We start from the raw sequence: 16,330 nt of genomic DNA, 5'->3' as shown, positions 1-16,330 counted from the left end.
ATATTAGTGACATTCTGCAGCATTCAAAATCATATGTCAAGGTCTTGTGCTGGGCAGCAAAAACAGTATTCCAGAAACGATCAGTGGTAGATGGACAGAACTATTGCTTCCCTGGACCTGCTGGTTACAGTTTGATAACTCAGTTTGGGATGAGGTTGACCTTGTTCGCCCGAACTGCCAACTCATGCTCATTGTGTGCACCAGTACCATGGGGTCCTTTCTAAAAAGCTGCTTTCTGGTCAGGTCACCTCCAGCATGTGTATGTGTAGGGTGTTACTCTGTTCCCAATACAGAACTTCTTGTCTTTGCTGAGATTGGTGAGACTCCTGGCAATGCATTTCTCCAGCCTATCATGGTCCCTCTGAATAGCAGTCCTGCCCTTCAGATATCAACTGCTTCCCTGCAGGCTGGTATCATCCATGAATCTACTGAGAGTGCATGCTCTCCCACAGTCCAGATCAATAACAGTAAGACACCAAACTACACTGGCACCAGAATCTGGCCCTGAGGGGGACTGCTACCACAATAAGCTGTCAGATGGACTTTGTACTGCCAGTCACAACCTGTTTAGCCTGATAGTTCAACCAGTTTTCCATCCACCTTATCATATGCTTATCCTGTCCATATCTAACTATTTTGACTGGTAGGATACGAACAAAGAGCTTGGGAAAAGCTTTGCTAACATCAAGGTAAACAATATGCACTACTCTTCTCTCATTCACAGAATGAGTCCATCTTACAATGATCAACCAATCAGGTTGATCAGGGGAAATTTGCCCTTTGTAAATTCATGGTGCCCATTTCTAATTACCTTCTTTCACTTTATGAGCTCAGAAATGGTTTCCAGGAGGAAAAATGTTCCAGGAGACTGTGATTAAGACTGCTTAGCTTGTAGTGCCCTAGATCCTCTTTCTCAGTGTTCTTGAAGATGGGGTATGACATTTGCCTCTTTCTTCTGTCTACGACGGACCTTCCCAATCACCATATGGAAGCTGACAGGCAATAAACTCACAGTGACACTGGCTAGCATTTGTATTTGAGGTCTGTCAGGAGTGTCTTGCTCATTCATATTGGCCTTGTACCATATTTGCTCATCTTTCTGTGACTTGGAATGGACCAATTCTGTGATTTGAGGTAGTTGTTCTTGATAATCAACTACCTGTGCCAGGGCAATTAACTGTCTCTCATGCGATCCTGCCCAGCAGATTCCCAAAAAAGTTGAAATTTGCCCTCTGGAAGTCAAGACTGGCAGATTTAATATTTAGTTTAGGTTTTTATTTTGGAAATTTAAACTATACAAACTCAAGAGTTGCAGCCAAAGCTGCCTTCAACCTCTACACCCCCATCCAGTTTGTTTATGAGTCCAGCCAGACCATCTCCTCTAGATGCTTCACCAATCAGTTGTGTCAAGAAATTGTCATTGGATTTTCTGCACTCAATTCATGCTTCAAATGCTGACACATGTTTGGAACTTGGTGTTCCCCAGAACAAGTGTACTTTCACTGTCTTGACAGCAGAAACCTCACCTGGCCATCAAAATCTGAATATCCTTAACACCTGCCACAGGGACTCTTGGGGAGAAGGCTCCTTTAGCACAGCTGTAGTGCTGAGAAATAGTGTGGCCGATTCAAAGGACTAGTAATATATCCTGAGGGTAATTGTGATAAGGAGGTTAGAAATGTGGTGCCAGGCCTCTTGTGACAGGTGCTACCTTCATCACCTCCATCCAGGGTAGGACTGGACAAGGAGGCATTCTCAGGTTGTTGGTGCAAGCTATGGAGATGAGCAGAGCAGTCCTATCTGTGTTGAGTCCTATCCACTCACCACTGTCCAAGGAAAACACAGTGTTCCAGGACTCATCAGTGCCAAAGGTAGCATGTTTGCAGCCACTTCATGTAGGCTTTTATCAGGTGAAACAGTGCTGCAGATGACTCCCTGTTGCCATATTTCACTTGCCAATGAGCTTCCTCAATAATCTCATGAGCCCAAGAAGTCTTGATATAGTGAGGGTTAGAGCTGCTTCCTTGAAGGAGGACTTCTTAGGAGAATGGCCCCATATTGATTCAGAAATTAAGGGTTTTGTCAGTTCACAGCTCCTGCTTAATGTGGTCATAGAATTCTGAATATAATGATGTGTTCATAACTTTCCGAGACTGTAATTCCGCTGTTCAAGATCCTGAACTCTTTTTCTAAAATAATGACAGATCAAACATTTATCACCTTCTAAGGCAGTTAAGGCTCTTGGTTGGCACACGAGACAAAAGGATACAGACTTTTTAAGTTACGCTGAGTGAAAAGTAGCCTTTGAAGAAGACTTGTAGAGGCTCATACATATCTTCAGTGTCTAGTAAACAGAAAACAACTTACTCCCTGATCAAAATTCACTGTAGCAGGTCACACCACCACCTCAGCACTGTCCGCAAGAGAAACTTGTGTGGGGTGCTCTCTGAATCCTATCCTACACAAAAGTGGAAAAACTCTGATCTTTAGTAATGGGGGCTGCATATGTCCTCCAGGGTGAATACAGGTGTGGGCTATCACTTAAAACAGAACCTGGCTTTTCTTCAGTGAAGGTTCTAACTTTTCAGCTAATGTATTTGAAGCACGAAGATGACAACTCTTTCACCTGAAAAGGATTCCTCGTCATATTCTGAGTGAAAGGGCATAACCACCAATCAGCACAGCACTGTAAGTCCCAAGTAAAACAGGCATCTGCACACAGCTTGAAAAAGCTCCAAGGCCCTCTTTTGCACAAGAATTTCTTCACTAGACTCACTTCTGAGTTTTGCAGTTCCTGTTTCAGAGCAATCATCCCATCTGTCTACACAAGGCAGGTTACACATCTACTTGCAGATTCTACTGCTGATTGACTACTACACAGCTTTTTCAAGCATCACAGCCAAGCTTCAGGAATATTTGAGACAGAATAGTTTGTTCAAAGTTCTTCACCTACAAGCTAGATACTGTGCAGTCCAGATTTTTTTTTCATTAGGGCTCAGATTTTCTTTTCCCTTCAGACTAGAAATACCATTCCTTTGGAAGTTGAGTTGCTTTTCAAGAATGCTCCCTTTGTTCTTTTCACCAACAAATATTGTACCATGAATGTTAAAGGATACCAAATTTGGGCTTTGTAGTAAGAAGCTGGAATACAACCTGTGTATGGCCCTCTACCACTGAAAAACACTTAAGATTCCCCAACCAGGATGTCACATTTTATTGGGAATTATAGGTCCTGCAGAGAATAGAGGCTCTGCCAGAAAGCCCTGGCATTATTAAGCCAAGATCCTTCAGTTATCTCCATGCACTTTATACATGAATAATCCCACATTGTTATTATTTCACAAATACAAGGTTAAGAGATTTTTTTAGATTATAAGAAAGTGCACTTGAAACAGGAAAACACTCTGTGTGACAATGTGGCAGTAGCTGTTTCTGGTTTTTTCCTACCATTATAAACAGATAAAACTTCAAGTAGCTATGTGGAGACAAGAGAAAGTTATTTTCTGCATTTTAAGTTAAATTAACTTTAATGGATGTCAACTGCATGTGAGGCATCAATAGCTACAGTTTAAAAAAATGACATGATACTGCCCTCGCAGTTCAGTCATGACAGTTCTGAAGCACCTGGCTCCTTGGATTTTACATGAAATGCTGAACTGAGGCCTGGTTTAGAAGAAAACTGCAGTAAAATGAAAGAGAAATTCTATCATAACAGCAAGTGCTTTATATAGTATTTCTTAGTTGGATGAGAACCCCAACAGCTGGGGTGGAAGACTATGGACTTGCACCTATAATCTGAAATTTTTGCTTTTAAGAAAAAGAGGGGAAAGTAAGTCATCTTGTTTCTTCATTTCCATTCCTGCCTTTCCGTATCCGCTGCTCTAGCTCACATAATAAATGCAGATTTTTATGTCTTATTGTGAAAAAATAAATTTTTTACTTAAGGGCATGAATTTACTTAACTTTGACTACTCTGAGCTTGTCCCAAGGTCTAAACTGTACATTTCTTCTTCGTTCATATGCAGAGGTCATTTGTCTTGTCCTTCTTGAGCATCCAAAAGCTTTCAAGAAATTCAGGGGTCATACCTGTATCAGGAGTGTTACACATGATGAGCCACTGAGTTATTCTGCAGAAACCAAGCCACTGGCTGTTGAAAACAGAGGTGGTGGTAAGGGTGATGAAGCTGTACTACTTGGGGCTTGAGTCCAACCCTTTTCCATCACTGGAATGATGAAACCTCCAGGGTGTGCTGCTAGAAAAGCTACCTCTCCCCATTCCTCTGAAGTATAGCATAGGTTTGATATGATTGACATGGGAAAGGGGAGGGTTTCAAACTGAAAATCAACAGTTAGAAGTTTGTACTGCTTTTTCAGTTGCTTCATTTTACTCTTCGTAACAATAAATTATAATGTAGGATTAATTGCAATTTCATTCTCCCCTCCGTATTTATGGGGGAGTCATGAATCTCCAGACTGATGTACTGCAGCTCCAATGCCAAAGTGTTGCTGAGAGGAGGTTGAGGGAGTGGAAGATAGAAGGCTAAAATTGATGAGATTTACCGAAAATTAAAATGTGTCTAGGGAAGAGCAGCAGTAGACAAAGCAGTGGTTTAGAACTTCAGCATTCAGATTTAATGTTGACTGAAAACATTAATCTTACCAAAATCAAGCCTGTGGTAAATGTCCTCTGTCTCTCTCACCTATATGAAAATATGTAGGAAGAACAGCCACTCCTACAATACCCCATATTTGCAAGACTTTAGATGTGGAATCTCTTTCATCTATACATTTATTTTAAAATTTGTTCACAGAAAATATAGGGAGAAAAAGTATATAGGTATAGAAAATCTAAATATAGATGTGCCATGGTCCAAAAGCTTCTATATTAGAAGAGGAGCTTTATTAGAGGACAGAAACTTATTTCCAAATTTCAGTCTTGAAAATATCCAGCAAGCTCCCCTTATGGATATTTACGCTCAACTTCCCTCCACCCCCAAGGCCTGCAGACTCCAAATTTTAGGTCTTTGGATGTAGTGCAAAGTTTTGGGCCACACAGACTGAGTTTGCAAAAGAAGCAAAATGTAACTGGGCTGTTATCAGCCAAAATGCCCTTTCTAACTAATTTTTCTATCATCTGTCCATCCCATAGAGACATGCTTCATGTAAAATGAAAGTTGTTTTCTATTTCTGTTTTCTTCAAAACACCACAAGATGACAGTTGTACACCACCTGCCCTAAAAAAGAACTAAAGAGCACAGTTAACCATTTACCCTTTCAGAATGCCTGTGGCAAGTGGGCTAAGCAAACTAGAGGAAATAAATTTGTCAGAAGAGCCATCACTTCATCATCCTTTTAAAGAGCAACAGGAAACTGGTAGCAGTACCTAACTGCCTGGACTTCAGGTTTCTTCTACTCCCTCATCAGTCAGAGTAAGAGGGACAATGTTCTCTCCTGCTGTTGGTATCTGAATGTTGTGGATGCTGGAGCCTTTGAATGTCAGAGGAAGAGGGAACCCTGCTGTTCTCTGATTCTTATTTCTACATTTTCCTGCACTGACACAGCCCTTCATACACAGTGAATCATCTCAGGTAACAAAAGGTAACTTTTTTGTCTTGCAAATTTTCAGCTGAATTAATCTTCATCTATGTTGCAGTACAGGTGTGTGAAATGCTAATGCCAAGAGGAAGGAAGAAGAGGATGATATGGTTCTTTTCTGAAGCAGCACCAGTTTAAGCTATCTGAAACAAATTGTGGAACAACTTGCTGTTACCCAACCACTAGGAGTGGTTCCAGAACTTGCCCTCAGTTTTGCGTACTGTAGAAAGCCACTCTGCTGCAGGATAAAGCTATTACTGACACTAAGTAGACAGATAGCTACAAATTCATGAGCTACTAGCTTGGCAAGTCAACTACTGCATCATGCTACTGATATCATTATGTGAATTATTTACCTGCAGGTTTTCAGCATCAAAATCTTGGTTGCACAAAATCTCAGTTATTCCTACAACAAAACCGCATCATGAGAGACCCACATTGGTCAGAGGAGATACAGATACTGTGCATGCACGTGTTCATGCCTCAGAGGTGATCCCATGAAACAACTGCTTCCTTTGTTGTATTCCACATTTTGAGGAGTTGCAAGCTACTACATCGAATCTTGTCCAGAAAAAGAGCTAGGAGTTCTCTTTTAAGGTTTTTCTTCCCCAAAGGTTTAAGAGGCTCTTAAAGTAGATAGACTATTTGTCCCCAAGTAATTTTATGTAAGCAGAGTCTTAAATTAATACATAATCTCTGGCACACAATTCAAGAGCTACTTCCTGTAATAGCTAGTTTGTGGTAATGACATATCATTTCTGTAGATTGTGTAAACTGCTGGCTCTGTTTTTATACTTCAATAAAATCTGTTTGCATAGGTTGTACTTCTCTTTTCATTACAATTAGGCAGGCAAAAATTCAAACAACAAAAATTTATTGTTCATGTCTGTAAGTTAAATAACCACTGCAAAGTATAAAACGTTTTTAAACCAATATAACCATGTGCAAAACACTGCTAAGTTGTACTGAAATTACAGTGTACTTTAAGAAGTGACTGATGTGCAAAGGCATAACACGAGTCCTGTCTGCTTTCAATTCTCCCATCTCCTCTCCACACACACTTATTTCTTGTCCAAGTAAGTGGTGCATCACAGAGTATGAGAAAGAGCTTGGTATGGCTAAATTCTGGGATAAAACACTACAAACGTATATACATTCAAACTGTACCTTGTATCTTCTATTGAGACAAAAAAAACCCCTGCATTGTCATGTTAATCTATTTCTCTCTTATTTACAAAAATGCTGAAACATCCTTTTTTAGAGATTAAGAGTTCATGAAGTATTTCAAAGTTGTAAACCCTTAGTAAAAATTAACTGGAAACACTGATGCAGAACACAAACTCAGCTGGTGAGTTTCTTTGCAATTATGTCTACTTACCATCTTTAAGTAGTGAATTGGCAGCAGTTTTGTCCAAGTAATTTTGACATGAGTGAAGCACAATAAAATGAACTGTTTATCAGTACTGAATTTCTGACTACTTTTAACATCCATATGACATTATACACAAGACTAGTACTCTAGCTTTGAGATGAGCCAGCATTTTCTGGGAAACGATGCACAATCCCTGGATACAAACATGTGGATACAAACCCCTTTTAGGTAGTTCAGTTCAAGTCGTGGAAGAAGGTCTGGGAGCTGTGAATTGAAGAGCTCCTGTTCACTGACTGATAGGTGGAGGGCACCAGCACAAAGATTGGTGCACACAGTGAGGCTGGCACAGTGCTGTATTTGATAGTTTGTGCTCAGAACGTGCCACTTGAGATAGCCAGCCTGCAGTGGCCTCTCCTGCCACACCCATGCTCCTGCACATGCCTATTTACTACTTCATTTCCAAATGTCAGACTTCCCATAACTTCATTTGCATTTACAAAGTTGTGGGGTTTAATATTTATTGCTACTCTGTATTTAAGATTAGCAAGCTTTACTAAGGATATAACAACCCAAAATATGTTTGGTCACCGGTGACTTTGATTTAGCTAATTTTAAAATTTGTTTCTAACATCTAGTGCACAGTGCTCTGGTGTGGCACTGGACAAAGGTGACAAACTCAAGAGAAAAACTTTCACCAGACAGGAAACCCATTTTCAAAACACCTAAAGAGCTGTGAAGCTTCAGTGTGCATGGCAGCTTTTAAAAAGGCCAGTGACTGCACAGTGTGTGTTTTGTGGCAGAGTTTTGTCATCTACCAAGGCAGGGGAAGATCTGTTGGACTACTCAGAAGATCATTAAAGATCCCTGCAATTTTTCCTTCAAAAATACACAAACATCACATCCCCTCACTTTCCATAAAAAGATGTTGCAGAATATTGAAGCTGCTTCAATGTGATTTGTGTGGACAGTGCCTGTTTCTCTCCAGCTGGCACTGAAGCACTTGCATGCACACAGCAGCAGTAGCTGCACTGACCTCCGTAACCAGGAACCACACCTGGCCATCAAAATCAGCAAGAACAAATAAAAAGCAAGTCTTCCCTTCTCCATCTTCCCTGGGATCAGAAGAGCATCACAAAGCAGGTCTTTGGTACTCTTCACTATAACAGAAGTTCAGTATATCATCCAAATTCCTGGTGGAGTATTTAATGAATTTTTTTACTGAACAGTACTGTAAATTTAAGCCTAAAACTCTCAATTCTACAGTAACTCTGCCTATGAAGATCATATACTGGAACTGGAAACTCTTCCCTCTTCTCTCACCATAGGGGTTTTTTGGTATGTTTTTGTTTGGAGAATTTTTGTGTTCTACCTTCTCCTAAGTAAGAAGTATGTGACCATGGAGTAATGCTACATGTTCCAATTACAAGACATGTCCCAAACATCTTGTGACAATGAGACAGGGAAAAGGCAAAGAGAAATAAAACAGCTCTTCTATCACTCTCAGACCTAACCTAAGCCAGTAATACCACGGCGAGAACAAAAAACCCCTTAACATTATGCTCAGTAGCCATGTATCACGCAGTCCTTTCTTATAAATTAAATAAACAAATAATAATTTTAAAAGATAGACAGTACTTACTAGGCTAAGCCTTTGTTAGCAACGAAGCCACCAGAACCTCTTGAGCAGAGATAAACAAACTAAGTAATCCTTTGGCAATTCTCGCAGGACATCCAGCTAGTTGACAAAACTGTTCTAATCTTCCTCTATGATCCTGGAACAACAGTTAGGACTGCATGTGATGATCACAGCTCTGCTTAGCAAAGGAGTACATTTTGTGTACTACTGAAGAAACAACTGCTTCAGCTGCCTAGAGCCCTAAACCCATCTGAGGAATATAGAACCAAGAATCACCTCTGTAATGAATATTTTTTACTCCTTGGTACCTTCCTTTTATATACTGTCTGTATTGGGTAGTGTTATTCTGAGTAATTAGCATTGTACTGGAATGAGCTGAGCATTTTACAGGAGAGCTGACTTTCTGTATTTGAGCCCAGCAGACAGGTATTTTGCAATCACATTGTTCATACAATGACTATAAATGCAAATAGAGCCAAATAGCTACTCGGATACGTTTTCAGGATTGTGAAACCAAGGAAGAAAAAACCCTCAATTTTTACTCAAGTACAAAAAAACCCCTCTTAATGTACTTGAAAAAGCCTTTACTTTGAAGAGAGAATTTGAAATTTAGTGGGAGAGTAGCCTTTGAACCAGAGATATGCCTTTTGGCCAGTTTCCCTATTGAACAACATGATAAAGCAATAACCTTTTGAATTTCATACTGCACATGCATAGCAAAACAAACAAAAAAAAATTATTAAGAACTAGAAGCTGGGGTTTCTGAAAAATACTATGGCTTCAGCAATGCTGCAGGTTGGTCCTTGCAGAGTTCCTCCTACCTGAGGCAGCAGCAGAGACTACAGCTGGGCTGGGTCTCCACTGTGTTCTGTGCTCCCTCTTCTGGCACCCAGGCCCGTGCCAAGAGCCAGCAGCTGCCTCGAGGCGAGGGTGGGATGGAGGACTTTAGGAGGCTACATCAAATGCATCCTGTTGGGTACACACCACCTCTATTTCTGTCTTTATCAAGGACTTACAGAGAGCAGCGAGTTTCTTGAATTGAACTGGTGGCCTCTAACAAAGTGCTTCACTTTTTCTGAGTTCCAAATTTGAGCCTCTGGAAATGAAATGCAGAAATATCCAGGAGTATCTACTATAAGCATGCAGCCCTCTCAGCACTGCAAAAGTTCTGAACAAAAGAGCATCCCAGTAATCGTGCACTAGGAAAGTCCTAATAACGCAGACAGGACCACAGCATGTCCCCACAGTTCATGAAAGGCCTATCACTGAATTTAACACAGCTCTAAAGTTATAGCTAGCACTCCTACTGGGGAACGACCTCGACCCTCAATAACCTGTACATTACATCACTGAAACTGTGCTTTGACTAAACGAAAACCAACTCAATTTAGCAGCCATTCTTTTACTGAAATCCTCTGTGCCTTAGCTTTCTCAGCATTATAGTGATGATAATGCTATAGGCTCAGAATTTTGGGAACTCACTAGTATGAGTGTTCAGATACTCTCCTAATGATCTCCTAATGCCTGTAAGAAAAGCAAAAAAAAACCTGTATTCAGATAAACACTTAGCACAGATACACAGGCATAACTTCTCTATTCAGTGAGCGGTTTCCTTCTCAAACTGAAGGATCATGAATTACAAAAAATGATCATATAATTAAGGACTATCATAATATGCATACATGATGTCACATAGATGGAAAACTTAAGCAATTATTCAGCCTTAATTTTTATATATGTTAATGTTTGTATGTAATTATATACACTTTTATGTTCAGTTGCAGACAGAAACTATTAGACTTTTATTTAAAGTAAGAACTCTTTGGCAGATAAAAAACGTAATCAATTGAATGTCCATATATTTTTTCTATAAGTAAGTAAATTGATCCTGATACAAACCTGGCTGCAGCTACTTACCCAAACAGGAAAAAAATTAAAAAAAAAACATCTTTGAAAGTGTAATTAGCATATTTTGGCAAAAGGAGATGATTCTTTAGTATACTTAAATGACATGGGGAAATTTGCACTAGCAAATATTTACTATAATTTCTTTATAGTACTGCAAACACCTGAATACAAACACCTGAATTAAGGACACACAACTCTACTCTCACAAGTTCTAAGCACAACTAATTCCAATGGAACACCATGGAGGCCCTCTTAATAGCCTGGCAGCCTCTCAAAGAAAAATTGGAGACATTATTTAATTCTCCTAAAGCAAATGGAAGAATGAGCCTGGACTTATTAAAATAGATGAAACACAATATTCTTTCCCAGATAGACTTACTTTACTTTTCTTGTCCTATAAATCTAGCCAAACTTGTAGCATAAAATAAAAAAATACTCTGTTCTGACTTTGTAAAGTAACACTAGAGCACCTTGCTGAAGGATGAAATAAGACAGGAAGAAGCTTCATTCGGAGAGACCATACTGTAAGCTTAGGGCACTGCTGCTTATGCTGGGGAACTTACTACACACAATCCGCAGTGCAGCACTGAAGTCACTGGAAGTTTGTGTTCAATAAATTGGAAAAAAATATTTAGAACTATAAAAATTACAAATAAAGTGTGAGTAGCTGCATTACTAAGTATTCCTGAATCAGAAAAAGATGGAAACAAACTGTATGCTAACTGCATCTAATGAGGTATGTAACTAAAGTCAACTGTTATGCTGCTGAAAGTGCCTACAGGGGGTTTCCCCACTACAAATTATCAGATTTTTCTTCCCTTGCCCAAGTCCACATTTCCTTTCATCTCCCCTTTTCCTTCTTCAGCAAGACTGCAATGATTCTTCCAGCTTCTCAGTGTTCTTCAATATATGCTAGGGAGTCTCATGGAGGGAAGAGACCTTTCCCCAGCCTGCAGTTTCCCCACTCTGCACACAAGCTAGATAAGGACAAGGCTAAGTAGACCGGCTTGCGTAACATGTTTGAACACGGCTACCCCAAATATCCACAGACTGCACTTTTGCCTCTTGGTAAAGGGTTAGGAGACTATGTTCACTCTGTTCTAAACCACATTATGTGCATCTTGGCTCAGAACCAGATACTGACCCAGCTCTGTGTGTCAGTTGCTCTTAAACGTAGTAACCCTGTGAGCCTCAGAAGCCCCGCGATCATGAACCGACAGAAGATTGCAGAGCATATATGCACTCCATGTCTGCTACTTTTTCCTAAGCAACTTTTGTTGCTTACAAAGTGAGTTTGCAACAAGATCCTAGTTAAGATAGATCTTGTGTTAAGGCTTAACATGCAGAAATAGTAGCAGCCCAGTCTAATAAAACATTTTTATAATATCTAGAGATTAACAGTCATAGATTCCCCTAAGAGCTTCCAATGCTATCACGTTACTGCAAGCAACAGGAACTGATACTCAACTACATTTGATAGACCTCTATATGTAAACAACTTCAAAAAACTGTTTCTCATTAGCTTTTTTCTTCAGTTATGTTAGACACTACTGTAGTTAAAGACCTAAATCCTATGGTTTAAGTGTGATTTTCAAGTTAGGTTCCCATCAGCATTGAACCAATGCAGTAAGTTTGAGATTTTTCTTTCAGTTAGTCTGAAAAAAATACTTCAGCATTCACTGCAATGCCACTCATCTATCAACAGTATGTAAGGCCAAATCTCCAGATTAAGCAGATCAACAGACACACTGAGAATCATAATTAAACAACAAATTTTCTCCTTTCAAAGTGCATCTGGAGGTGTTCATGTGTTCTCCCTGCTTTAAGTTGTTGATTTTAAAGACTACTTAGTTTAAATGTTATTTGATCAGTATGTTTTATTTACTACTTAAGTTTTCAGAAGAGTTTTTGCAGCACGTATTACACTGAAATGCACAAATTGTCACATGTATTGTCTGTCCACACATCCACAGTTGTCCAAGCGACTTCCCTTTTCATTTCTGCCTATATGAAAGTTAAGTAAGGCAACTGCTTACTCGGAGAAATTTCTACATAATTTTAGCTACTGTTGACTGTCAGTTGATTTGGTGAAAATATAAAGATTGAGACAGTGCTACAAGACAAGCAAACATCACCAGCAAATCTACAATACTGAAAACTCTCCTACAAGAAGGATTTCACCACCCTGACTTCTAAACACACATGATGAAGTTCCCAGCTCTGGTTTTGCTTTAAGTGAACTGGACCTTCCCCATCCATGTGTGACACCAGAATTCTTACTTTACAAAAACCCTTAAAGTTGGAGCCAAATTTAACCTGACGATTTCTGTATTTCAGGGCATGGTACCTTTTTAACATTCAGAAGAACCCTCTTGGTTTTGCATCTCAATCAAACTTTCACACATTCAACCAGAAACATGAATCACACTAGTGCTATTTCAGGGAACAGTGTACACTTAAAGTGGCAGAGGAAAGTGTACCATCTACCAGATCATACAAACACACAGAGGTAATCACAAATGTGTGAAATAGGTAATTTACTAAGTGCTAATACTTTTTTTTCTTTATAAAAGACTTGCACCCATTTGCTGTCAGGACATTTGTGCTACAGACCAATTCTTGTTGGAACACCAAAACATTTTCTGCCATTGAAGCCCTAATCAGCATTACAGTTATGGCAACCTAAAGCAGCAAATATTTTTTGCCTGCAAGAAAAGGATATGAATTTAATAATCTTTCTAAACTTACTATTGAAGTATTGCCAACCTAGAGTGTTTAGAACACACAAGTCAGGACCTACAAAAGTATCAGGATTTCAAAAGCACTACAGTTTTGAAATCAAGTGGGAGTGCATTTACGTATTTATTTTTACTTCTCCTTCAGTTGCATTTAGGGTTTTCCTGCTTTGGGTCTCATACTTCATTTCATAACTGGCAACTCCTCATCTCTGAAGTGGTTTTAATTTGAAGTTTAGATGATCATAAAACTCACTGATTCTAAGAGGTGGACCTTTGTGAAGAACAGCAAGTACTACAAAATTACAATTATTACAGACAACATTTTCAAAAGTGTTTAATCAATTTGCTAGAGTATTTTCAAAAGTGTTTATGTAGCCCAGTTTTCCTTCTGTTTTATTTCCTGAGTGGCAATACCACAAAATTGAAATGAGGAAGGTGCACATGTTGGAAGATTTAGGAGGGAAGTGTCGTAAGTCATTTAAATAAACGACTTAGGCAGTTGTTTCTTTGTAAAAGCTTTTTTTTTCTTTTTTTTAAGATTCTCCAAGCCAAGCCTGCTGGAATAGTTAAGTTCCAGTAACTGTAGTAAATATTGTTTACAAGTGTGCAGAAGTAGCCTGTAATACTGTACATCCACTCTCCCACCTTTGCTGTGCTGTTAAGCATTTAATTTCACGAGTAAGACCTTTCACTTATGATTCAGGAGTGCACCACTGAGGATTAGACACGTATGATCTACACTAAGTAAGAGCATCTTTAAAAGAAGCTACACAGTAAAATGTAATAAAGAATTTTAAAACATTATTCAGTAACAAGGGGTACAACTAATACCTAGCTGAGTAAATACCCTTTGTTGAAGAGTACATTTGTCACAGCAAGCTATGCAAAGTGAAGCCTTGAACCAAGCATATACAGTTAGCACCAACACTTGAATATTTTTATTAGATACAGCTGATTCACTAAAATTTGCCAAATTTAGCTTTCTGATCCTTTCTCCTCTATCAGAAATTCATCCTGTAATTCTTGTGTTTATTTTCAGATTGTGCCTGTATTATATGCTGTCTGCAATCTTAAGAGTGAATTTACTGGATTGTCTACTCCATCTGATAAACTGCATTATCAAAAAACACATATACAGCACTTGCACATACACACAAATAAAATTAACTTCACTTTCTAAGGATTTACAGCTTACTGTTTAATGTAAGTAGCATAAAGCTCGTGATACTAGTTACTCTAATCAAAATGTAATGATGCCACAATTCAAAAGCAGCACAAGCAAAAATGAAGAAAATGGAAATGAGGAAGAATATTTCACCTACCAGAAAGCAAATGCAGAGTTAGTGGCACACTGACAACAGCAATTGAGGCCTCTCTGTGGAGCAACAATATGGCAAATAGGTACTAAGCACAAAGTTAGGTATTAAAGATTCAAGAAAAAAAATTGAGACTGTAACACAGGATACAGCTGCTAGAAGAAAACATTCACTTAGCACATTTACACTTTAAAAAACCCTTAAAAAAACAAAAAAGCTCACCCAACCAGGATGGAATAGTGACAATTCAGTTACTGGACTCCTCCTCCGGTCTGCAAGAATTCCACAACACAACACTTACACACTGAAATTTGTGTGTATGATAACATTTATAAACAATGTATAATAGTACAGATTTTATTTTACAACTTACAAATGATCAAATTGCTTTGACAAGTAGTATAGAGAGATAAATAAAAGTTGGGGTTTTTTTCTGAATAGCAAGATTTTTCCTCTATTTCCCCTACGTTTAGTCTTTGACTCTTTAATATGCAGCAAGGTATTTTATAGTTCCTTAAGATCAAGGCAATTTTGGTACATTTAAAAATTAACACTTTCACCAGAAATAGGTAATCTCCTTTATTTAATACATTAAAATGCATGCATATTAAGACAAATCAGAAAAAAAAATCTCAATGCATAAGCCCTTTTCTCTACCTCAAAAAAGAGGGAAGCCCCCGTCAACATAAAACCAACAAAAACCGGTGGTGTAATACCAGAATCAGCTTCACGACCTTATCATCAGGGTTCTCCACCTGTTTCAGCTGTAAGCCGAATAACCAAGCTGTTAAGAACCAAGGCATCGTTAACGTAAAACAGTAATTATTACCAAGCTGGCATCACGAGATCAGAGTCCAGTACAGACATTTTGTACCTCGGTGCAGGGTAGTGTTACTTGAAGCATCAGCCTAATAGCCGGTTTATTCATAAGCCACGCACTAAAATGAAACAAACAGTAATTAAATGCTGGCAGTGACCTAGTTAGCTACACAAGGAGCTCGATCGTGCTGTCATTCATTACAGGTTCGCCGGAGTCCGACGAGCGCGGCACCGCCCGGGCAGCGCGGAGCGGAGCGGGGCACGGGGTGCTCGGTGTGGCCGGGCTCCGCTCCGCAGCCCCCGCATCCTCGCAGCCCGCACATCTCCGGGAGCAGGGCCCGGCGAGGGCAGCGCCAAGGCCGCCTGCCCTGGCCTGCGCCTTCCCCTCCCCCGCGCCGCAACCCGGCAGCTCCGCGCTGGGATAAGGCAGCCTCTGACTCGCTCGCTGCTCGCGTTCCCCTTCACCTCCCTCTCCTCCCTCCCCCAACGCGCGCGCTCGATAAGAGTCTCCTCTTGGCGGCGGGAGGGCGGTGAAATCCTCCGCTCTCCTCCCTCCGCGCTCCATAACGCGAACGAGCCGCCGCCTTCTGTTCCTCAGCCTCGGCCAAGTCGGCGTTTTGTTGACAGGCTCTGCCGGGCACAAAATGGGGCTGCCGCTTCCATGGGCGCCGCCATTTTGTGAGGAGCCGCCGCGCTCCTGCAGCGGCCGCAGCCGCCTGAGCGGCGGTGGCCGCGGCAGCCCCGGCGCGCCCGAGCGGCGGCTCGGGGTCTGTGTAATGGGTGAATAAAGTGACCCCGGCCAGGGAATCCCCGGCTGGCAGTTACGTAAGGGACTGTGCGCAGTTGCTGTGCTTAGCATGGAGACCCACCTAGCCCTGCTACGCAACGTGCCTGTCCTCCCCTCCGCCGCCCGCGCCCCTCACAGCGCCCAGGCGAGCAGTGACTC

General features: G+C 40.4%; 1 protein-coding gene across 9 annotated transcripts in view; it reads right to left on the bottom strand.

The window, feature by feature from the left end:
• LOC139670523 (uncharacterized) overlaps nucleotides 1–16,330 on the bottom strand; it is a 94,391-nt gene that overhangs the window by 76,536 nt on the left and 1,525 nt on the right. For 2 of the 9 annotated variants that reach the window (XR_011697499.1, XR_011697500.1), the window contains 5 exons: nucleotides 15,395–15,503; nucleotides 14,788–14,837; nucleotides 14,572–14,624; nucleotides 9,425–9,699; nucleotides 8,607–8,739 (listed from right to left, as the gene is read on the bottom strand). Coding sequence is in view for 1 of the 9 variants with exons in the window: in XM_071552353.1 (XP_071408454.1) it covers nucleotides 15,486–15,503; nucleotides 15,587–16,243 (675 nt within the window). In the remaining 8 variants the exon portion in view is untranslated. The other 7 variants (XR_011697501.1, XR_011697502.1, XR_011697496.1 and 4 more) reach the window with 7 other exon arrangements.

This window comes from Pithys albifrons, chromosome 3 (assembly GCF_047495875.1).
Source record: "Pithys albifrons albifrons isolate INPA30051 chromosome 3, PitAlb_v1, whole genome shotgun sequence".
Lineage (NCBI taxonomy): Eukaryota > Metazoa > Chordata > Aves > Passeriformes > Thamnophilidae > Pithys > Pithys albifrons.
The sequence above is the reverse complement of the archived record's forward strand: the minus strand, read 5'-3'. Positions and strand labels throughout refer to the sequence as shown.